Source organism: Lithobates pipiens, unplaced genomic scaffold (assembly GCF_037356315.1).
Source record: "Lithobates pipiens isolate NorthernLeopardFrog02 unplaced genomic scaffold, aLitPip1_a1.2 Scaffold_19, whole genome shotgun sequence".
In the NCBI taxonomy this organism is placed as follows: domain Eukaryota; kingdom Metazoa; phylum Chordata; class Amphibia; order Anura; family Ranidae; genus Lithobates; species Lithobates pipiens.
The window spans coordinates 532,606,053-532,630,537 of record NW_027507764.1 but is presented as its reverse complement, the minus strand read 5'-3'; the positions used below and the strand labels follow the sequence as shown (position 1 = coordinate 532,630,537).

The 24,485-nt window shown below is 44.9% G+C and overlaps 1 protein-coding gene across 3 annotated transcripts in view; it reads right to left on the bottom strand.

Annotated features, from left to right (window-relative positions):
* Window positions 1-24,485, bottom strand: part of SMTNL1 (smoothelin like 1) — a 482,219-nt gene that overhangs the window by 78,939 nt on the left and 378,795 nt on the right. For all 3 annotated transcript variants that reach the window (XR_013277705.1, XM_077493209.1, XM_077493207.1), the window contains one exon: window positions 16,587-16,755. Coding sequence is in view for 2 of the 3 variants with exons in the window: in XM_077493209.1 (XP_077349335.1) it covers window positions 16,611-16,755 (145 nt within the window). In the remaining variant the exon portion in view is untranslated. The remainder of the gene's footprint in view (window positions 1-16,586; window positions 16,756-24,485) is intronic.

Below are 24,485 nucleotides of genomic sequence, written 5' to 3'. Positions count from 1 at the left end.
GGACATTTTACCAGCATTGCATACCAACCTTTAAAGGATTTTTTTATGTTTGCTGTAGCAATGTGGAGATATTCGTTTTCATGTATTTATTGATTATGAAGTATCTTTAACCACTACAATACAGGGCACTTTCACCCCCTTCCTTCCCAGACCAATTTTCAGCTTTCAGCGCTCTAGCGCTTTCAGTGACAATTGCGCGGTCATGCTACACTGTACCCAAATGAAATTGTTATCATTTTGTTCGCACAAATAGAGCTTTATTTTGGTGTTATTTATTCACGACTCTGTTTTTTTTTTTTTTGCGATATAAGCGCAAAAATTGCGGAAATTTGGAAAAAAAACAATATTTTCTTTTTTCTATTTGAAAAGAAATCCAATAAAATCAAATTTTGTCATAAATTTAAGCCAAAATGTATTCTGCTACATGTTTTTGGTAAAAAAAATTCCGTTAAGTGTATAATAATTGGTTTGTGTGATCACGGACATATGTACGCAAATGATCATGTACATATGTGTGCAGGTGATCACGTACATATGTGTGCAGATAATCATTGGGACATGTGATTTTAGTGGGACATATGTGGGGGACATGTTTTTATTATTAGGGACATGTGTTTTTATTATTTGGGGACATGTATGTTTTGGGGACATGTGTGTTTTGGGGACATATGTGGGGACTGTGTTTGTACTGTGTGGTGTGTTGTGTGTTTACACTACACTGATGATCAGTGAGTAAAAAGCTGTAAAAAGCAGCCCATACTCACTGATCATCAGCCGGCTGCAGCGTTCTGCTCTCCTCTCCTCAGCGGTGACTTCCGTGTGAGGAGAGGAGAGCCGATTGCCTAGCAACCGGCTGTTTGTTTACATCACATGACGGCCGTGATTGGACACGGCCGTCATGTGATCAGGAGGGCCAATCACAGAGCCCTCCTGCTGATCTGAGATGTGCCGTGTCCGGGTGACACGAGCACATCGGGATCGCGCCGCTGCGCGGGCGCACGCGCGCGCGATCCCGCTACTCCTGAAGGACGTTCCTGAACGTCCTATCAGGAGTAGACGGCTCCCACCCGGCCGTATATAAGCATTGGCCGGGTGGGAAGTGGTTAAGGAACGATTTTTAAGGACAGTCGAGACAGGAGGTTTTAAGCAGTAAATTAACACAGAAAGATTTTTGTTTAAAATAAGGAAGTTAAAATTTTCCAGACCGAAATGTCACAGACCAAGGTTTAACATTTGTTAAAATAAGGATTTTTGTGTAGACTTACCCTGTCTGTTCGTTTGTTTGTTTATTGTTGTTTGCTGAAGTTATAATGAGTCAGTATAGGTGGGTCGGTAAAATGTGCAGATCGCTGTTCGGCAACAGGCACAGGTAAAGAGGGTGGTGGGGACTGGTTCCCAGGTGGCATCGGGACATGGTGCCTCTACTACACCAGACATATCTGATGTGGGGGAGGAGGACTGTGAGACCAAGGCTTCGGGGGAGCACCCACAACTGCTTGTACAGGAGAAGGTTCAACCAAGGGTAAAAAGAGAGAGAGAGCTGGTGAGGAGGCTAGAACCCTTGTTGAAAGAATGAAAGGACGGGTTCCCCTTGGGGTTTTCAGGCAGCGACAAGAAGCAGAAATAAATTTGTAAAAATATATTTATTTTATTAGTTCAAAGGCTTAATCGCCGTCATAAATTTAAAATACGGACTCTGGTATATGTTATTACAGCATATCGATGGGTAAAGGATATATGCAACATTTGGTACAAAGATAGTTACAGGAACAGTTTACAAATACATCAATATTTCAAAAGCTACAAATAGCACCCATGCTACCCCAATGCATTTCGACCTACAGGGTCTTCTTCGGGGGGGGGACAAAACCCAAGCAGAAGGGGTGATTATATTGTATATTCTGCAAATAGTCAAAAGAAAAAAAGACTTTCAATAAAAAAGTTTTTTAGCCTACAAATTAGCTAATTATTATACCTTATTTCAGTAATATTTACCAGTTCCACCAAACCGTTACTGTTCAACCAGAGACTTTTATTAAAATCTGAAAAAGAAATTAGTGCCTTCTCTCGAAGGGTCATCCTGGTACCGCTGCCCTGCTGTTCTAACCCACTTCATCCACCCACCAAACTGGGGGAAAGAAGGGGGGGGGAGAGGAAAATGACTTCACAGGGGCATCGATCGCTGACTTGCAAGAATTGACAGTATCTGGAGTTAATCCAGGGGAACCAGAGGAACAGAAGAGGAGGTTCTTGGCACACCCTAGGTGGCCACACCTAAAAATAATGAAATATAATAAAATATAAATTAAGTGTTCCACGTCAAGATATTCTAAGTGAATAGATAAAATGTTGTGTTACAATATTGTACTATTATATAGGTGCATATATGAATATAAATAAGAATAAGAAATAGAAAGTGGAAGAAAAGTAATGCTTAGTTGCCCAAATATTATATGTTTATACAAAAGCAATTTAGTAAAAAACTGTGGAGTCACCAGTATGATGATTATCGTTATTGTGAAGTGGTGTTACTATTATTCGTAAATGATTAACAAGTGGTGCGAACAAACCAAAATGTGTAGGTTGTGGAGGAAAAAATAAATAAATAAATAAATAAATAAAAAATTTGAAAAAACTGACACAGTCAGACAGACAGTTGACTATTTGCAGAATATACAATATAATCACCCCTTCTGCTTGGGTTTTGTCCCCCCCCCCCCTGAAGAAGACCCTGGAGGTCGAAATGCATTGGGGTAGCATGGGTGCTATTTGTAGCTTTTGAAATATTGATGTATTTGTAAACTGTAGCCAAAAAATAAAGCTGCGCTAAAACTTATAAAGTGAAAAAACTAAAGAAATGATATTGTGACATATTAAATCCTAGTATCACATACTAAACAATGTGTATAACCAAAAATTGTGCAAAAATTATTCAAAATTAAAACACATAAAAAGTCCAGGGGGAAGAGAAACGCAAAGAAATAAATAAATTCAGTCCATTGAAGTGACTCTTTAAAACACCCTTTAGATGTATAGCAGGTGCGCCCAAAGAGAGAGTTCTATCCACCACCGAATTCAGTAAGGCTTACCAGCTGACAAGATCTCTTTTTAGGGAGATCATACAGGCTTGAAAACAAAACGATCACTCCTGATCTCTCCAATGGGTTCTGCTGGCATCTCCAACTCTTCTGACTTCTTGTTAGAGCGTAGATTTCCAGCTGAGTACAAGCGTGTATATAACCACGAGCCGGCCAGCTCTCTCCTGTTTACACTGCCCGCCCTTCCTGGTCAACGAGGAATGGCGGTGACGTCAGCACGCCGCTCACCCTACCCCAGGAAGAAGTCATTTTTGACGAAACGACGTAGGGTGAGCGGCGTGCTGACGTCACCGCCATTCCCCGTTGACCAGGAAGGGCGGGCAGTGTAAACAGGAGAGAGCCGGCCGGCTCGTGGTTATATACACGCTTGTACTCAGCTGGAAATCTACGCTCTAACAAGAAGTCAGAAGAGTTGGAGACGCCAGCAGAACCCATTGGAGAGATCAGGAGTGATCGTTTTGTTTTCAAGCCTGTATGATCTCCCTAAAAAGAGATCTTGTCAGCTGGTAAGCCTTACTGAATTCGGTGATGGATAGAACTCTCTCTTTGGGCGCACCTGCTATACATCTAAAGGGTGTTTTAAAGAGACACTTCAATGGACTGAATTTATTTATTTATTTGCGTTTCTCTTCCCCCTGGACTTTTTATGTGTTTTAATTTTGAATAATTTTTGCACAATTTTTGGTTATACACATTGTTTAGTATGTGATACTAGGATTTAATATGTCACAATATCATTTCTTTAGTTTTTTCATTTTATAAGTTTTAGCGCAGCTTTATTTTTTGGCTTGTGTTTATTGTGGGTATCTCACATTGTGTTGCAGCAAGAACTTATATTTAGTTTATTGTCAGTAATTAATTTATTATTAATTTTAGAGCTTGCCTCACTGGCTTAGGCCTTTTTTTGAACGATTGAGCAATTTTTTGGACAGCGCTGTTTTCCAAGGATTTATTTGTAAACTGTTCCTGTAACTATCTTTGTACCAAATGTTGCATATATCCTTTACCCATCAATATGCTGTAATAACATATACCAGAGTCCGTATTTTAAATTTATGACGGCGATTAAGCCTTTGAACTAATAAAATAAATATATTTTTACAAATTTATTTCTGCTTCTTGTCGCTGCCTGAAAACCCCAAGGGGAACCTGTCCTTTTATTCTTTTTAGAATATTTAGGGGTGTGCAGCCAGCTCGTTATTTTATTTCCATGCACTTTCTCTTTTTTCTTACATTTAGAACCCTTGTTGAAAGCACCCCACCTTGTGCAATGAGCAGCCCCTGATGCTGGGATCTTGTGGGACTTTGCAGGATTACAGTACCAAAGATTCACAGAAACACTGAGATGTCAGTTTATTGGGCAGTGATAAAATGTCACTGCTTGGTACACTTAAAGGGGGACATGGGTACTGTTTTGGGTATCTGAATGAGGTAGAGGGAGGTTATAAATCTTCCTCCTTCCCCCTTGGATTCCCCTAGATTGCCTCTTCGCTCCCCGATTCTCCACCTCTGAGCTGATGAGTTTGTGGGTGTGAATTCTGGTGCGGATCACCAGTGAAGCGCTGGGGTCCCAGCTTTATGGACTGACCATTTTTATGTCGATCAGTGAGGATTCTCAGTGAGTGGAGCTCATCGGTGGGAGAACATGTTTAAACACGTCTCCCACGATTGTCCTTGTTTTATGGACTGTTTGTGGACTGTGATCAGTGGCGATCCTTGGGGTCGCTGCTGTTCGCAGTTTCATAAGACAGACACCTAGGTAGACAAAAGTTGTTGTTAATAGAGAGAAACACTTAACCTTTTTGTTTTTTATACTACAAAAAATTAACGCGGCACTAAAACAGTATAATGAATATTAGCTATGAAATAGGTGGATAGAAGCAGCTAGCACTAAAGTCAATACAAGAACTCAGAAATACTATAGTGAAAAAAAGTGCAGCACTAATAAATGATGAATGATAGCAAAAAGATTCTCAAAAGAGAAAACTAAGGCAATTGTCTCACAGAAATCGCTATGAATGAATAAACTAGTGATATTTAATTATATAAAAAAATAAAAAGTATTTAAATTCAAATGAAAATAATAGTGAAAAAAGTTTCACTATGTAAAACTAAGGCAGACACCACAAAAGATTTATATTGACAATATCAAGTGATAATAAACCCAGAATACCATAAACATATGAAAAAAAAAAAAAAGTAATAATTATTAATAAAAGAAGAATTCAGATGAATTGTTGGGTAGTTGATATATGTCCTATGATCTTGCCAAGACAGAGCGTTGCTAAAGTGGACAGGTAAGAGGGACAGAGTAGGGTACTCATCTGTGTGTGGTGCTTTAAGAGGATTGAATCACGGATTTGACGGGGCAAGTTACTATTTGCCCTTGTACACACGGTCGGACATTTGCCAACCAAATCCGTCGTATTTTGTCCGACGGATTTTGTCCGACGGATTATGTCCGAAAAACTGTTGCATACACACGGTCGGACCAAGTTGTCCGAAAATCCGATCGTTCAGAACGTGATGCCGTTATTTCGTTACGACGGGACTACGTTCACGCTAGTAGCCAATAGCTTTGGTGTAGGAATTTGATCTGAGCATGCGTGGCACTTTGTCCGATCAAAATTCTCTACACATGATCGAAGTATGTCCGATCGGACCAGTTTGTCGGAAAATATTTCCAACAAGTTGGAAAATTGGGTCGGAATCTCCGACCGTGTGTACAAGGGCTTTGAGTGATTCCTCCTGTCCAAAGTATTGTTTCGCACAATGCATGGAGGTACATATCCGCTCCCAGAGATCTGCTATTTTGCTTCAGGTGGAAGAGGGGATCAAACCACCGACCAGGACTTTACCACCACTCTTGTGGAAAGCACACTGCTATATTTGCATTCCATAGTTAGCAAGTCAGAGAGACTTGCTGAGGTGGAGAATGAATGTTAAAGAAGGATTTGATTCAGAAAAGTTATCTATAAAAGTACATGTTTATTGTTAAAATGTTGCAACTACCGCCAGTCTATTCATGAAATGTGTTGGGCACGTATTTAGCCTATACCCACTGCATGGTTACTTGGGAACATTAAAAGGGGAATGTGACATGTCACTGATAAATTACATGTATGTGCTGGTACCAAATGTTTTTTTGAGGAATCTGATCAGAAACAAATTTTTAAAAGTAGCATTTCAATTTATGTATAGGGTATCTTGATTATTTTGGTTAGAGTCTGACTTTAAGAACTGTTTTAGTTGTAGTTGTCTATCCTTACATTATTGAGGTTAAGGGGTGTTTCTTTTCTGATAACAGAAAATGTGCTATATTTGTGCAAATGGTTTTAATTGTGTTTTAAGCTGTATTAACAATGATTGGGGATTTTTAAATGTTGATTTTAACCACTACAATACAGGGTACTTTCACCCCCTTCCTTCCCAGCCCAATTTTCAGCTTTCAGCGCTCTCGCACTTTCAATGACAATTGCGCGGTCATGCTACGCTGTACCCAAATAAAATTTTCATCATTTTGTTTGCACAAATAGAGCTTTATTTTGGAGGTATTTATTCACGGCTCCACTTTTTATTGTTTGCGATATAAGCGAAAAAATAGTGTACATTTGGGAAAAAACTATATTTTCTTCTTTCTATTTTAAAAGAAATCCAATAAAATTTAATTTTGTCATAAATGTAAGCTAAAATTTATTCTGCTACATATCTTTGGTAAAAAAAATTCTGTTAAGTGTGTAATAATTGATTTGCGTGATCACGGACATATGTACGCAAATGATCATATACAGATGTGTGCAGGTGATCATGCACATGTGTGCAGATAATCATTGAGACATGTGATTTTAGTGGGACATGTGTTTTTATTATTGGGGACATGTGTTTTTATTATTTGGGGACATGTGTGTTTTGGGGACTAGGGATGAACTCAGTGTTCGAGTCGAACGCATGTTCAACTCGAACAACGGCTGTTCGCCCGTTCGGCGGAGCCAGAACTCTGTGGGTCATTCGTGGCAAATTCGTGTGGCGCTCATGGCCCACAATGCACTGCGCCATCGCAGTGCATTGCTGGCTCATGATTGGCCAAGCATGCACTGTGACCCCGCATGCTTGGCCAATCACAGCGCGGGCAGCAAGGAGAGCCATAATTGGCCACAAGCAGGATGCCTGTGGCCAATTATAGCTCAGGCTGTTTAGTACACGCCCCACACTATATAAGGCTGTCAGCGCAGCGGCCTTGTGTAGTGTTGCGGCATCTGTAGGAGTTAGTGGGTGTTGTGTAACTTCAGCGCAGTATAAACCTGTATCTACCCTTTATTGCTGTTCTCTAATAGAGCCATCTGCAGGAGTTAGTGGGTGTTGTGTGCTTCCAGTGCAGTATACACCTGTATCTACCTTTTATTACTGTTCTCTAATAGAGCCATCTGCAGGAATTAATGGGTGTTGTGTGCCTCCAGCACAGCACAGTATACACCTGTATCTACCCTTTAATTGCTGGTGTTCTATAATAAAGGCATCTGCAGTAGTTAGTGGGTGTTGTGTGCCTCCAGTTCAGCACAGTATACACCTGTATCTACCCTTTAATTGCTGGTGTTGTATAATAAAGGCATCTGCAGGAGTTAGTGGGTGTTGTGTGCCTCCAGCACAGCACAATATACACCTGTATCTACCCTTTATTGCTGGTGTTCTCTAATACAGCCATCTGCAGGAGTTAGTTGGTGTTGTGTGCCTCCAGCGCAGTATACACCTGTATCTACCCTTTATTGCTGTTCTCTAATACAGCCATCTGCAGGAGTTAGTGGGTGTTGTGTGCCCACAGCACAGTATACACCTGTATCTACCCTTTATTGCTTTTGTTCTATAATAAAGGAATCTGTAGGAGTTAGTGGATGTTTTGTGCCTCCAGCACAGTATACACCTGTATTTACCCTTTATTGCCGGTGTTCTATAATAAAGGCATCTGCAGTAGTTAGTGGGTGTTGTGTGCCTCCAGCACAGTATACACCTGTATCTACCCTTTATTGCTGGTGTTCTATAATAAAGGCATCTGCAGGAGTTAGTGGGTGTTTTGTGCCTCCAGCACAGCACAATATACACCTGTATCTACCCTTTATTGCTGGTGTTCTCTAATACAGCCATCTGCAGGAGTTAGTTGGTGTTGTGTGCCTCCAGCACAGTATACACCTGTATCTACCCTTTATTGCTGTTCTCAAATTGAGCCATCTGCAAGAGTTAGTGGGTGTTGTGTGCCTCCAGCATAGCACAGTATACACCTGTATCTACCCTTTATTGCTGATGTTCTATCATACAGGCATCTGCAGGAGTTAGTGGGTGTTGTGTGCCTCCAGCACAAATTACACTACCCAATTGCTGGTTTTCCCGTCTCCCTGCAGGCCATTACCATGTCTGGGAGGCCAACAAGGAGAGGCAGACAGGCACGAGCCAATAAAAGAGGGCAAGCAGGCTCGAGACAACAGTGCTGGTCGTGGACGCGGTGCATCGTCATCAGCACATGGCCATGGAACACGCTTGTCCTTATTTTTGGCAGCTGGACGTGTTGAGCCGCATCATGCGGAAGACTTGGTAGAGTGGATGACCAAGCCCTCTTCATCCTCCTCATCCTCTCACCCAGGCTCAGGGTACTAGCAAAGCATCTGCCAACGTATCCTCTTCCCTTGTCTCAATGTCATCATCAGTCACTCCTTCCCTAGACCCACCATGACCTCCTGAGGAGTTCCCCGAACTGTTTGAGCACAGTGTTGGGTACATGCTCCAGGAGGATGCCCAGTGTTTTGTAGGCTCTGATGATGATACTCAGCTAGAGGAAGGCAGTAGCGTGAGCGCAGAGAGAGGGAATGCTCAAGAAGGACAATCTGGCAGTCATGTTCCACAAGCTGCAGCATACTGCCAGGTTTGCTCCAGTGATGAAGAGGGAGGGGATGATGAGGTCACTGACTCCACGTGGGTGGATGGTAGGAGAGAGGAGGAGGAGGCACATCTCCAATGAGGCAGGATGCCCTCTGGGGGCCAGCTTAGGGGTAGCACACCGACTGAATCACACCGCAGAGCTCCGCCTGTGCAGGGCGCTGCCTCTGCATGTTATTCTAAAAGTTCTTTCGTGTGTGCCTTTTTTGAGATGAGTGCATCAGATCGCACCGCTGCTATTTGCAACATATGTCTCAAGCGTATCTCGCGTGGCCAAAACATCAGCCGCTTGTTCACCACATGCTTGACCATACATATGTTGACCTGCCATGCAGCTCGTTGCCAAGCGCACCTTAAAGACCCACACCAAAGAACAAAGCGGACCTCTCCTAGCTCCTCATCAGCTGAGATCTCCAACCCCACTAGACCTTCAGTCCTCTCTGAAACCTGCACTGAGAGGAATGAAGGTGTAGAATTAGGTGTGTCACAGCCAAGTGCTTGCGGGCACTCTGCTAGCAGTACACCCACATCCGATTGTAGCAGGCAAATTTCCCTGCCCCAGCTGCTGGACCGTAGAAAGAAGTTCACTCCCAGCCATCCACATGCCCAGCGGTTGAATGCTAGCTTGGCTAAATTGCTAGCACTTCAACTGCTGCCTTTTCAGTTGGTAGACTCGGCCCCCTTCCATGAGTTTGTGCAATGTGCGGTTCCTCAGTGGCAGGTCCCCAAACGGCACTTTTTCTCACGGAAGGCGATTCCGGCTCTCTATCGGCATGTGGAAGGCAATGTCCTTGCCTCACTGGACAGAGCGGTCAGCGGTAAGGTGCATATTACCGCTGACTCACGGTCCAGCAGGCATAGGCAGGGACGCTACCTGTCTTTCACGCCCCATTGGGTCACTCTTCTGGCAGCTGGGAAGGATGCAGGACAAGGTACAGTAGTGTTGGAGATTGTTCCACCACCATGCCTCCAAAATGCTACTACTGGTTGTGACACACCTCTCTCCTCCACCCCCTCCTCTTCTTCTTCCTCCATGGCCTCTTCCATTGCTCTGTCCTCGGAACCAGCGGTGCTCCGTAGGCGTTCAAGGGGCTACGCAAGTACACAGGCAAAACGATGCCATGCCAGGCTTGCGTTGGTTTGTTTGGGGGACAGGAGCCACACTGGGGCAGATATTTTGTCAGCTCTGCAGGGGCAGGCCGAGAGGTGGTTTACGCCACGCCAGCTTAAGTCAGGAATGGTGGTTTGCAACAATGCCACCAACCTCCTCTCCACCCTCCGACAGGGACAACTGACCCATGTGCCCTGTGTGGCTCACGTCCTTAGTCTGGTGGTGCAGCGATTCTTGGGCAGGTACCCGGGCTTACAGGATGTCTTGAAGCAGGCCAGGAAAGTCTGTGTGCATTTCTGCCGATCATTTAATGCCAGTGCTCGGCTGTTTTCATGGACTGTCAGGCCCCTTCCTCCCTTTTGCACTCTATGGACAATTGCTATTCAGCTGAGATTACATGTTTGTTGTTTTCTATTTTCACATGTTTAGAAGGTGGTCCAGGTGAGGGTTGGGGGCATATTGGGATTGTTGTTGCAGTGTGCCTGGGACTTGCTCAACCACTTCAGTGTGTAGGAGGGCTTGAATCTGCAGCTGTTAGATAATGTTTTGAGGGATGCTGGCATGAGCACTGTACTATATACATATTGGTTCATATGTCATCCACCAGCCTCTGTGTTCTGGGGGGGGCTTTAAGGTTATTTGTGGCTCAACCGATAACACCACTAATAACACACTCATTAGACATAGAGGGGATGGTGTTACTTGTTCCGATAATGGGAATTTTCAGGGACAGTGAGGAAAGTCACTTGCTCAAGGCTGGTGTTCATCCTAAATGCCCCCTCAAACACCGTTATGCCAGGTCATTGTTTTTGGAAAAGGACATGACCTGGCCATGGTTCCCCTCCAGAACCTAAGGGGGTATTGACATGACGAAAAGGCTAAATAACTGCTTAGGAGCCCCCTGGGTAACATGGGATTGTTTGGTTTCAATTTTCCTAGATTAGGGATATTGCTGTGTGTGTTGTAGTGATTTTGCTCCTGGCATTATTTCTGTGTGCCTGCTTTGAGTTTGTTATGTGTGTGTCACAATGCAGGTAGGTCAGTCACCTTTGTCACCTTTGTGACCTTTGTGTCCAAAAGAGGGGATTGTAGTAATATGACTGAACAGAAGTGGCTCCATTTTGTGCAGCTACAGAGCCATATAAGTTCATATATCTTAACTTGTATATTCAGACTTAAGTCATGTAGTTCTGTTTTTCAGCATTTGTAGCAGGTTTTTCTATAAAGCATACATATAAGAAAATATAGCTTAGCATAGCATCTTTCTATATAAAGCTTTTGTGGTAAGACTGTCTGGGACATTGTCCTGTGTATAGGGGAACACAAAAGGCATGACTATGAGTCATGGAAACAGATGGCATGGTTACTATGGTTGCTATTGTCAGCCATGTTTAAGGGGTTGGGCATTTGAGTATTGATGATATGTTCGAAGAGCACGCGCTATATGTTTTGAAAGTTAATGATACACCTGAACTGCAGTTTGGTTTGGGTATAATTGTTCCAAATTTGGACCTCAGCATCAGTCTGACTGGACTCTAGGGTTTTCAGCCTGGCCTGGAACCACAGTCTGGTTGGGTGCTTTAAGGTTACTTTCTCTCGGAGCCCGCCCAGTGGGAGTGTCATTCTTGCTGTGCTTTCTGGGAGAGGGTACTTAAGAAGGGGATGTCACGTGGTTCGGGGTTCAGGTCCAGAAGTATGTTCTGACTCCGTGGTCCTGGTCCTTCTGACCAGCCCCTAGGAAGGCTATGGCCTGGGGTGCGGATCCACCCGACTTTATGTCTCGGGGCTGGCTAGCCCGAAACAAGTAAACTAAGGAAAGGATTCTGAGGTGGTCCGGTACTGTCTCCGGTCGTGGGGCGGCCCAGCAACTTCGTAGCTATACAGGGGAGGGCTCTTCAGAAGAAGGCTACTTACGGGTTGGCTTGTTAGCAAGAGCCTGGTGGGGCTGAAGTACCTAAGTGAATCCAATCTTGTGGGTATCGCCAAACTGGCTGAAAGATCCAGTTATCACACGAGTGTTCTACAAGTTTTAGTTTCTTAAATGTTCTACAACAACGCCTGTGGCAGAGACTTGTTTCTGATTTAAGCACCTTGTTGGCTGCTAGGCCTTGTGAGAGAGGGATTATCCAACTTGAGCGAACATCCAGTTGTGAATGGCTATTCTCTGGATTTAGTCGAAGTAAGCAAGTCCTTCGTTATTGACTTTGACACTAATGCCACGTACACATGATCAAACTATCCGGCGGACTTGGTCCAGCGGACCAGAGTCCGCTGGACAACCCGCCCGTGTGTGGGCTCCGGCGGACTTTTTCCCCCAAAAGTCTGGCGGACTTAGAAAGTAGTTTTGACTCAAAAATTGTCTGCTGGACTCCAATCCGGCCATGTGTGTACTAGTACTTTGAAATGAACGGACTTGCTGGGACTGTGACATAATAATGGGCGGGGACATCACCCAGTGACCCCGCCCATTGTCCCTATATAAGTCGCCGCGCAACTCGTCCCTGTCATTACGACCAGAGACAGTGATGAGTCAACATCTCTAGGAAGAAGAACAGAAGATGGCGAAGACAGCTGCGACAGAAGACCGGGCCACCGTCAGTAAAAGAGCTGGAAGAAGGAGCTGAGGCCCGGCAAGAAGAACCGACCTGGGGGACAAGACCCCCAGGTGGCGACGAAGAAGAAATCTGGGCTCCTCCGCTACCGTAGTAAATGAGCTAGCAAAAGAACAGAAGATAGCAGAGGAGTCTGGCGAGAAGACCCCCCAAGACAGAAGAAGACCCGGAGCTGTGCAATAAATTATTTTTAACCCTTGTGTGTTGTGTTTTATTTAAAAAATTTTCACAGGTGAATGGGTAGGGGTACATTGTACCCCATACTCATTCACATAGGGTGGGGGGCTGGTATCTGGGGGCCCCTTATTAAAGGGGATTCCCAGATTCCGATAAGCCCCCCGCCCGCAGACCCCGACAACCAACGGCCAGGGTTGTCGGGAAGAGGCCCTTGTCCTCATCAACATGGGGACAAGGTGCTTTGGGGAGGGGGGGGGCCGCGTGGCCCCCCTTCCCCAAAGCACCCCCCATGTTGAGGGCACGTGGCCTGGTACGGCTCAGGAGGGGGGTGCTCGCTCATCCCCACCCCCTTTCCTGACCGACCGGGCTGCGTGCTCAGATATGGGTCTTATATGGACCTCGGGGGAACCCCATGCCATTTTTTCGGCGTAGGGCTTCCCCTTTAAGTCCTTACCAGGTGAGGGGACCAGCGAAGTGCCAATCTCGCCGCCGAAGGCGCCGACATTGGCTACCTGGAGCCGCGTTCAAAATGAACGGACTTTCCTCCGTGTGTGGGCAAGTCCGTTCATTTCAAAAGTACGGCGGACTTCCACCATAGTCCGGCGGACCTAGTCCACCAGAAAAAGTACGGTCGTGTATGGGCAGGTAAGCTCGTTCGGAAAGTCTGGCGGACTTTCTGGTGGTTTGTCCGCCAGACTAAGTCCGCCGGATAGTCTGATCGCGTGTACGCGGCATAAGAGTACTTGGACTTTCCTCCTAACCCTCAGATCCTATTTTAAAGAGACGGTTCCTTAACCACTTGCCGCCCGCCCTATAGGCAATTGACGGTGGCAAAGTGGTTTCATAATCCTGATCGGACGTCATATGACGGGGGCGCGCATCGCGGCGATCGTTGTTGCGGGGTGTCAGTCTGACACCCGGCAACTACGATCTCGGTAAAGAGTCTCCGACGGAGACTCTTTACCACGTGATCAGCCGTGTCCAATCACGGCTGATCACAGTGTAAATGGGAAGAGCCGGTGATCGGCTTTTCCTCACTCGCGTCTGTCAGACGCGAGTAGAGGAGAGCCGATCGGCTGCTCCTCTGACAGGGGAGGTCTGTGCTGATCGATTATCAGCACAGCCCCCCCCGAGGATGCCCACACTGGACCACCAGGGACGCCACCAGACTACCAGGGAAAAGGTAATCCTCCCTAGACCACCAGGGATGCCAGTCAGCACAATGGATGCCAATCAGTGCCCATAATGGATGCCAATCAGTGCCCACAATGGGCATCACTGATTGGCATGCATTATTGTTTGGCACTGATTGGCATCCATTAGTACAGTATAACACCAATGCCACCTATGAGTGCCCACCTGTGCCGCCTATGAGTTCCCATCTGTGCCACCTATCGGTGCCCACCTGTGCCGCCTATCGGTGCCCACCTGTGCACCTGTGCCGCCTATCAGTGCCCACCCATGTCCATCTGTGCCGCCTATCCATGCCCATCTGTGCCACCTATCCATGCCCATCTGTGCCGCCCATCCATGCCAATCCGTGCCAGCTATCAGGGCCAATTTGTGCCACCCATCAGTGTCCATCCGTGTCGCCCATCAGTGCCACATATCAGTGTCCATCAATGCCACCTCATCAGTGCCACTTCATTGGTGCCACATCATTGGTGCCCATCAGTGCCGCCTTATCAGTGCCCATCAGTGTAGCTCCATCAGTGCCCATCAGTGAAGGAGAAAACGTACTTATTTACAAAGTTTTGAAACTGAAACAAAAAAACATTTTTTTTTTTTTCAAAATATTCGGTATTTTTTTATTTGTAGCGCAAAAAATAAAAACCATAGAGGTGATCAAATACCACCAAAAGAAAGCTCTATTTGAGGGAAAAAAATTATAAAAATTTCATTTGGTTACAGTGTAGCATGACCGCGCAATTGTCATTCAAAGTGCGACAGCGCTGAAAGCTCAAAATTGGTCTGGGCAGGAAGGTGTTTAAGTGCCCTGTATTGAAGTGGTTAACTAAGTTTTTTGCAAATAAAAATCCCTTTATGTAAATCTGTCGTCAGTCTCTAAAGTTAATGGGCCATCTACCACGGGAAACCTTTAGACGTAAATCGAGGAGAAAAGGGTAATGGTAAGCCCACTCAAACCAGCAGCTCCTTCGGGGGTCAGTGCTACAGTAATGATATGTATTGATATGAAATGTACACCCCTGTATTAAATCACTCCCATGTTCTATGCAGTGATTGGTTGATAATAACATATATAAATTGTATACCTGCCCAGAATTAAATCAGATAGCTTTCAACTTTTAGACTTTGCAATCATCTCTTTGGTGTTCATCAAGAAGCTATCTCCTCAGTACTGAGAGGGTCCTGTGAGTGTGGTAATTGCCATGATTATACCTAGCTGGTCTTGTCAGGTATATAGAAATACCATTTGATTCCACTTCAAATGTGGCAGATACTTGTTGCCTGCAAATGTGTTCTGCTGTCGAACTTGGAACGACACTGTCAGGAAAGACATCTGTGAATGCCAGCTGCTGTCTCCAGGCACATACCTGTGCGCGTGCGTCAATCCAGAACAACCAAAACACGCACAAATGTCTCTGCAGACACACATGCGTGACCGTGTGTCCAAATGCGTGTTTGTGCACGCACGCGTACCTGTTGTCAGAATGGGCGCCAGTCACCCTGTTTAAATGGAGCTTCAATGCTGTACTGGTTGCTGCTTGGTCTACAGCGTTTACCTGAATACTGTTTCCTGTGTGTTTGACTTCTGTTACAGATCTGGCTTGCTCCCGACTACTCCTGTCTGCCTCCTGCCCTAACCCCCGGCTTTCCACGATCTGAACTCTGTCTCCAGTTCTTGTTACCTTGCTCTTGTTGCCGAACCTGCCTGGGACCCAACTACGCTCCTGCCTGCTGTTCTGCCTGATTTGCCCGTCTGTTGCTAATACCAGCTTGTGACCTGACTACACCTTGCCTGACGCCTTGCGTGATCTGCCTGTCTGCTGTCAGCCCGGCTCATCTGACCCTGCTCCTGGCCGTCCAGCCTGCTAGAAGTTCCTGCTTCCTGTGGTGCACCTCTGCCTATCTGCTGCCAAGTCTGCCAGCCATCTGCCTACTCACCTGCCTGCTATCTGCTGTGATCCGGCTTCCTGTTGTGAGTTCCAGCTTCCATTGATACAAGACTTCTGGACTGATTATAGTAGCTCACTAGCTGGAGCTGTACGAGAGGCCTTCCTCTACACGTCAGGCTCACCTACCAGGTATGTGACAGACACATCTCCACCTTCTATTGGGCTAAAATACCTGCATCTTCCAAAGCCCCTAATATGTGTAAATTGGGAGATGTTGCGTAAGAGATGGAAGGTGTGTTTTGGTTTGTCAAGTGTAACTTTGCATTGGTTGACAACATCTCATACACTAACAATAAGATGATGTGTTAGGTAAATACATGTGCCATCATCTTGAAATATCTATTTAATGCACTTGAAGTGCATGAATATACTTTCTAACTTGCCCCACTGTACTTTGAGAGTTGGGGTATGTACAAACATTCCACCACTATGCGGAGGCAGCCCAGGACACAACCACTTATTGCCTTTTAGGTTTATTTAGTAGGTTCTAATTTTTTTTTATATACAAGGAATAATCTTTGCTTACCTCATTTATTTGCCATTGACAATCTCAAGCCTTTTTGGTTTTCACCAGCCCCTTAGCAACCAAGCTGCGATACAGTTCTTGCACATAGGTGTAAACACATTTGGAATCGGGGACCTTCATATGCATCATGTCCTCTATATCCAAAAGAGGAGGACAATCTGCCAGTTTCCTAGAAAATAAAGCATATGCAAAAAAGACTGTCATAAAGTTTGGCTACAAGTGTAAAATAATGAATGATATTTCTGTATATTGCTCCAAAAACAGAAAAAGTACAGTGAGGCCCTGTTCATATTGCATTAAAAGCAGGCATTTTAAGGACTAGCCTTGTTTTGGAATTTAGGTGTTTACATGTTTAAAACACCCTAGAGAATAAAATGGCGGTCATTGCAATACTTTTTCACACCATATTGCGCATCGGTCTTACACTTTTTTTGGAAAAAAAAATATTTTTTGAATACAAAAATAAGACACCAGTAAAGTTAGTCCAATTTTTTTTATACTGTGAAAGATAATGTTACGCTGAGTAAATTGATACTCAACATGTCACGCTTCAAAATTGCGCCTGTTCTTGGAATGGCGTCAAAGTTTTACCCTCAAAAATCTCCATAGACAACGTTTTAAAAATTCTACAGGTTGCATGTTTTGCATTACAGAGGAGGTCTAGGGCTAGAATTATTGCTCTCGCTCTACCTATCATGGCGATACCTCACATGTGTGGTTTGACCACTGTTTTCATATGCGGGAGCTACTCACGTATGCGTTCACTTCTGCGCGTGAGCTCGTCGGACAGATTGCTTTTAAAAAAAAAAATCTTTATAAATGTTTTCACTGTTTTTAAAAAAAAAAGTCTGGATCACTTTTATTCCTATTACAAGGAATGTAAACATCCCTTGTAATAGAAAAAAAGCATGGCAGGTCCTCTTAAATATGAGATCTGGGGTCAAAAAGTCCTCAGATCTCATATTTGGACTAAAATGCAAAAAAAAAAAAAAAAAATTAACAAAAATGACTTTTTGTGCCTTTAAGAGCTATGGGAGGAAGTGACTTTTTGAAGTCGCTTCCGCCCTGCTATGGTATGGAGATGGGTGGGGGCCATCTTAGCCTCACTTGTCTCCATACCCAGGCACGAAGGACCCGATCGCCTCTGCCACTGTCGTAGGCTCCGATAACTGGGAGAGGGCCCGCCGCATGGAGCACCATTATGGTAAACACGACCGACTCCTGAAAATACGGATATCTTGGTTGTGGCAGCAGCTGCCGCCGTTTACGAGATATACCTCTTCAAAGTGCTGACGTATATGTACAGGAGCCGGTCGGCAAGTAGTTAAAGGTGCATTTTTGCCGCTTCTCATATGCCTAGTAAAACAGCCTGCAGTGAATAATATGGACATTGGACAGAGCTGTTTACATTTGAAAAACATGTATGTTCGTCACTTTGCATCACTGCGGAAAAAATTAAGCTGCATGTCGAGTCTGTGACATGTTAAAGCTTGTCAACGCCTTCCAGGGCAAAAAATCTGATAGATTTGAGGTTAAAATTAGGATACAGTCCTACATGCCTACTTATGACATTTCCATTTTATGTTTGGAAATTAGGGAAACATGGTCCCTAATCCTACAGAAGACTGGTAATTTCATTTTACCAACGTAAAGCACTCCACAGCAACACTTCATTAAATAAACAGCGCCAACCGATTTGCAAGTTGTTCTATGCCTAGGGGTCCATGTGGTGCTGTTGGGGAGGGGGATACTTACACCTCTCAGAATAAAAGAGCAATAGTTGCATTTGTCACATGGGTATGTACCAGGGATACTGTTCCTCCCTGGATCATCACATTAGTGCTGGCTAGCCAATAAAGTGTCCCTGAGGGATCTTGATCTCTTTTACGTGATCTCGGGATAAGGTTAAATATATTTGGTAATTTTCTGGTCCACCTTGAGGAGGTACCAGAACTTTTTGTATATATGAAGTACCTTCCCATGTTGCCTGTTTGTACCTAGTAATTATTCTCATAAATGTTGTTTGCGTGGCCTTTCTAAGTTTGTAAATCAAGGAATGTCTATCCTGAATTTTCACCTTGTTGAACGCTTTTCTAAGACATGGCTACCCCTCACCAAGAGGCATTCTCATTAACATGTTAGCTTTCCTCTGGATGTCTTTGTCCAATGTTCAATTACATCTCTGTATAAGGAATTGACTATAGGATTAAAGACTCATATGGCTATATATGTAATTTCCATCATCCCTTGGAGTAGAATATAAAAATAAACCGCAAATTGTGGGGTTTTAAGGGCAATTGAAAAAGAGATAATGCATTGTTTCTAAAAAAACTATATATATTTTTATTACAAATAGAAGTGAATAAAATTCCAAATTGGAAGTAAAAAATACACGACAGCAAGTGATAATATCACATTACATAAAATTGGATATGATCATAAAGTGGTAGTCCCCAGCTACTTGCTGTTTCTTCATCGATAAATTACGATGAGATAGATGGCGATATCAAATGCATTTTGAAATATGCAAATATAAGAAAAATCTTCTTCAATAATACCACTTCTGAAAAAAACTATTTAAATTGAAAAACACAATATATATTGTATAGGACTGTATAAGGACATGCATGCACACGCTGGCTGTAATCTATTGCAGGATACTAATGTGTTGCTGGCGATCCTAAGGTATCGGATCACAGCGGGTGGAACGTCCAAATCCTGCAATTGTGGAGAAGGAATCGTGCCAGCTGACATTTCCGGCATTCCTATGTACTGCGCGTGCGTGGGAGAATGACACTGGGCCAGCGTGTACGATCACATCAGATCTATGCTCCATGTTGCGGCATCACATCCTGTCTCCACGATGACAACATCCAGACAAAAGGATGGTGGCCACGATGGAGACAAAAAAAAGGGGAAAATCTATATGTAGCACATAGGATGGATAAATGGAAGAAATCCCATAGTTCCTAATGCAATTAAAGGAAAAATAGGCTGATGATAAATAGGATTCAAGGTCTCTTGTGCAACATTCAGCAGTGCCCTTGCTAGTACAAAATATATATATATATATCAGAGGCGTACTAAGTGGGGGGGCGGGGGGGCGTGCCGCACCGGGTGCCACACACTGGGGGGGGGTGTCAGGCCAGCGCCCCCCCCCCCTCCGCAACTGATCAGTCTGGGGCAGCGGCTGTCACTCACAGCCCAGCAGAGTGAAGCCGCCTCCCCCTTCTCCATGCATAGCACTGTGTAGACAAGGAGGGGGAGGTGGCTTCACTCTGCTCGGCTGTGAGTGACAGCCGATGCCCGAGACTGATCAGAACGGCGCGACGTGAGTCACGCGACCACAGAGTCCCGGAGTCACGTGCGCCGGGTCCCGCATCGCTGAGCCGACAGCCAGGTGACACTCCACTCGGGTGCTGCCCACACCTCCCCCCTGCAATGCCGCTGCCTTGCCAGGTACACTATGGGTCCTTAGGGGAGGCTGTGCACTGTAGGGGGGTTCTTTACTGTGGTGGGTCCTGCACTGTAGGGGGGGTTTGCACTGTAGGGGGGGTCCTGCACTGTAGGGGGGTCCTGCACTGTAGGGGGGGTCTGCAGGGGGGTCCTGCACTGTAGAAGGGGTTCTTTACTGTGGTGGGTCCTGCACTGTAGGGGGGGGGGGTCCTGCACTGTAGGGGGGTCTGCACTGTAAAAGGGGTCCTGCACTGTAGAAGGGGTTCTTTACTGTGGTGGGTCCTGCACTGTAGGGGGGGGTCCTGCACTGTAGGGGGGGGTCCTGCACTGTAGGGGGGGGTCCTGCACTGTAGGGGGGGGTCCTGCACTGTAGAAGGGGTCCTGCACTATAGGGGTCCTGCACTGTAGAAGGGGTCCTGCACTGTAGGGGTGTCCTGCACTGTAGAAGGGGTCCTGCACTGTAGGGGGGGTCTGTACTGTAGTGGAAGATTCGGCACTGTAGGGGGGTCTGTACTGTAGGTGAGGATTCTGTACTGTAGGGGAGTCTGCACTGTAGGGGGGTGGGTCTGTACTGTAGGAGGGTCTGCACTGTAGGGGGGGGTCTGCGCTATAGGGTGGAGGGGTCTGTACTGTAGGAGGGTCTGCACTGTAGGGGAGGATTCTGTACTGTAGGGGGGTCTACACTGTAGATGGGGGTCTGTATGGTAGGGAGGGGGGTCTGCACTGTAGGGGATCTGTGTAACATGCAGAGGGTCCAGAGCTGTGAGGGGCTGTGTAATGTAAAGGGTTGCAGAGGTGCAGGGTGCTGTGTAATGTAAAGGGGTCCAGAGGTTCAGGGTGCTGTGTAATGTAAAGGGATCCATAGGTACAAGGGCTGTGTAATGTAAAGGGGTCAGGAGGTTCAGGGTGCTATGTTATGTAAAGGGGTCCAGAGGTACAAGAGCTGTGTAAAGTAAAGGGGTCCAGAGGTGCAGGCTGTTGTGTAATGTAAAGAGGTCCTTAGGCGCAAGGTCCTGTGTAATGTAAAGGGGTCCAGAGGTTCAGGCTGCTGTGTAATGTAAAGGGGTCCAGAGGTGCAGGGGGCTGTGTAATGTAAAGAGGTCCTTAGGTGCAAGGTCCTGTGTAATGTAAAGGGGTCCAGAGATGCAGGGTGCTGTGTAATTTAAAGGGGTCCAGAGGTGCAGTTGTGGAGGGGGGTACACAGTAGTGACAAAAAGATATTGAAGGATGCAGAGGTATGCAGGGGACACGGTGGGTGTTTTTACATTTTATGGTGGGGGGGGGGGGTGCCAGATATAGGATCCGCCCCGGGTGCCAAATGCTCTAGGTACGCCCCTGATATATATATATATATATATATATATATATATAAATGTGTGTAAAGATTAAACCCAAAGATGCAACATTCTAATCTAGACCATTAAACTGAAATGAGGAACTATTAAACATGCAGGATACAAAAGAAAGGAAATCCTGTCCAGAAGAATCATTCATCCTCACCATTAAAGCCAAGGTAATATTATTAATGAAAGGAATATGGATGAAAAAAAATGACAAATTGAAAATGAAAAAAATAATAAAAAATAGAAAATAAAAATAAATTATGGATGAAAATTGTCAAAAGAGAACATAAGGGAAAATACATCCAACAGGTCAGGTTGCATGAGGTGAGTCTGTTTTTCCTGAAAAGAAGCCTTAAAGAAAGAGTCTAAAACTTTCACATTCATTGAGGCCCGGTAGTGTGGCATTAAGATGTCTACTCTACAGTGCATTTTGCGTTGGAGTAGAATCTTATTCCAACCCCCCACCCCCCTCCACAGGGGAAATGTGGATTCTTTCAAGGACAGTGAAGTCAACTTTGGGCATTCTGTAATTATGCCCCTTGGCTACATGTCGGCAAAGGGGCATATACAGATTGCCAATGCTCATGCTATGCATTTGCTTGACAACACGTTGACCTAGTTCTTGTTTGGTTTTCCCTACGTAAAAAGACCCACACTGACACTGCATCAGGTATACCACGGCTTGAGTTTTGCAATTAGCATAATGCTTCACACAAAAGCGGTCACCATTGGGCAATGTAAAGTGTGTCCTTCTTCCACTTATAGGGCATTGGGAATATGACCCACACTGAAAAGTACCCCAGGTCTTACATAGGTCCCCCTAGAATCCACTCTGTATTCACTCTGGACAAGTCTCCCACCGATCGATCCAGCTTTTCTATATGCAATCTGTGGATTTTTGGTCACTAGGTTCCTAAGAGCTGGGTGCTCAGTAAGGCTTGGCCAGTATTTGGTGAGGAGCTTTCTGATTTCATCATGTTCATTGGAGTAGTGTAATGTAATTCTAGTGATACTATCTTCCTCCTTTTTCTCTTTATATTTGAAAAGAAGATCTTTTAGTGTTAATGCAATTAAAGGCCTTTTTTTTAAACATGATTTGGTATAACCTCTTGCCGACAATCTTTTAGTGAGTGCATCAGCTTCCAGTTGGAAGTCCACATCTATAGTACAATTGGCTAAAGGGTATAGGTTTTTTTAGAGACTTCAGTTGGAAATTGTTGGCATGCAATAAGGTGCTGCCAGCGGTGTCCTTGTTAAATAATTTGCTTGTTAGTTTTCCATTTCCATCTTTGAGGATACTTTACATCCAAAAAGTCAACTTTACATCAATTATAGGTCATTTAAAAAAAGAGTTTGAAATCATTACAGTTCATTCTGTCAAGACAGCTCATCAATTTACTCTCTGGACCATCCCATTTCAACAGCAAATCGTCTATGCATCTTTGCCACATGACGATATGGCAAAAATTTCTCCCACTCCCCCAAGTACAGGTTGTTGTAAGAGGGGGCACAACATGTCCTCATAGCCACTCTCTGCACCTGGAGGTAGTGGGAGCTTCTGTATAAGAATACGTTATGTCTCAGGATAAAGTCCAACATAGATACTACAAATTTATTGTATTTCCATTGTGTCACATACCTAGTGGAAGAGCCCGACCTGCAGGGAGAGACCTCTCTTGTGGCTCCGACTCGAGGGCCCTTGTAGAGTATACAGGAAGCACAAGAGTCCGGAGTGGCGCGAGTGCCTGGCAGGATCAACAGCAGCAGAAGGGTCTGGAACCCAGGAAGTACTGTGTAGCCGAACCTCCAGCAGGATCAGGAGACAGGCTGGGACCGGGAAGGAGCTGGATCAGCAGGCAGGTGCAGCAGGCTGGAGCAGAACAGCAGGTAGGCAGCTGGAACCAGGACACAGAAGCAGGAACTCAGGCTAAAGCTGGACTGCAGGCAGGAGCTGGATCAACAACTGGAGGCAGGACAGCAGACAGGCACCATGAACCAGGATGCTGGAAGCAGGGAAGTCAGACAGGCCGGGTCGGAGGTCAGGCGGTCAGAGGTACCAAAGGAGCAAGCAGGAGGATGGTCGGACAAGCCAGGTAGACAGCAGGGGTACCGGAGGATTAAGGAGAAGGGGAGTCAGGCAGGCCGGGATCAGGTGCAGGTGGATGGTAGGAATGGTAGGTAGACAAGCCGGGTCAAAGGTCACAGAAGGCAGGTTCGCAGGGTCAGGATACTCGCACGCTGTAGATCAGACAGCAAGAGCTCAATGTGACAGAACGAGTTAAATAGCCCATCTGGTGGCAACAGGCGCACGCACGTGCTCACAGCCGCGCGCGCCCTCACATACGTTCGCGCAACCGCGGCGCACGCCCTGGCATGCACCCGCGCACAGGCGCGCCAACGCGGCGGAAGGCCCAGACTGACTTTTGCTGGCAGGATCTTCCTGACACATTGACTATAAGGAATGCTTTTAATAAGTTGTTCTGGATGCGAGCTGGTCACATGCAACAGAGTATTTCCAGCTGAGGGTTTCCTTTACAATATAGAACAGAGGACCCTTATCTGATTTATAAAAATCTAGATCTAAAAATCTCCTGATCATAACTGTGCGTGAACTTATGGTTATAGGTGTTATACTGCAAACTGTCTAGAAACTTGGTTAGTTCATCCTTTGATCCTAAAGAAAAGAAAAAAAGATCTGCGCTAGTTGTGTAACAAAAACAAAAAATGCTGAAAAAAAGACAAAAACTGTGAAGGGTATCCTGCATCTGAACACTGTAACCCAGATATAGGGCACAACAGATATAAGTAAAAGAAATAGTGCAGCGCTGCATAGGAAATCTAATAATAAAAAAAAAAAAAAAAAATATATATATATATATATATATATATATATATATATATATATATATATACATATACACCAAATATAATACCATAAGCAATGAATTTACAATAAAACATTAGTGTACATAATCAAATCTAAAACATGAATTGATAATAGTCCATGTGTATTCAAGTGGAAAAACAATCATCAAAAATGTTTTCAAAATAAATTATATAATATCAAGATACGTGAATATACACACAAAATTGTGATCAT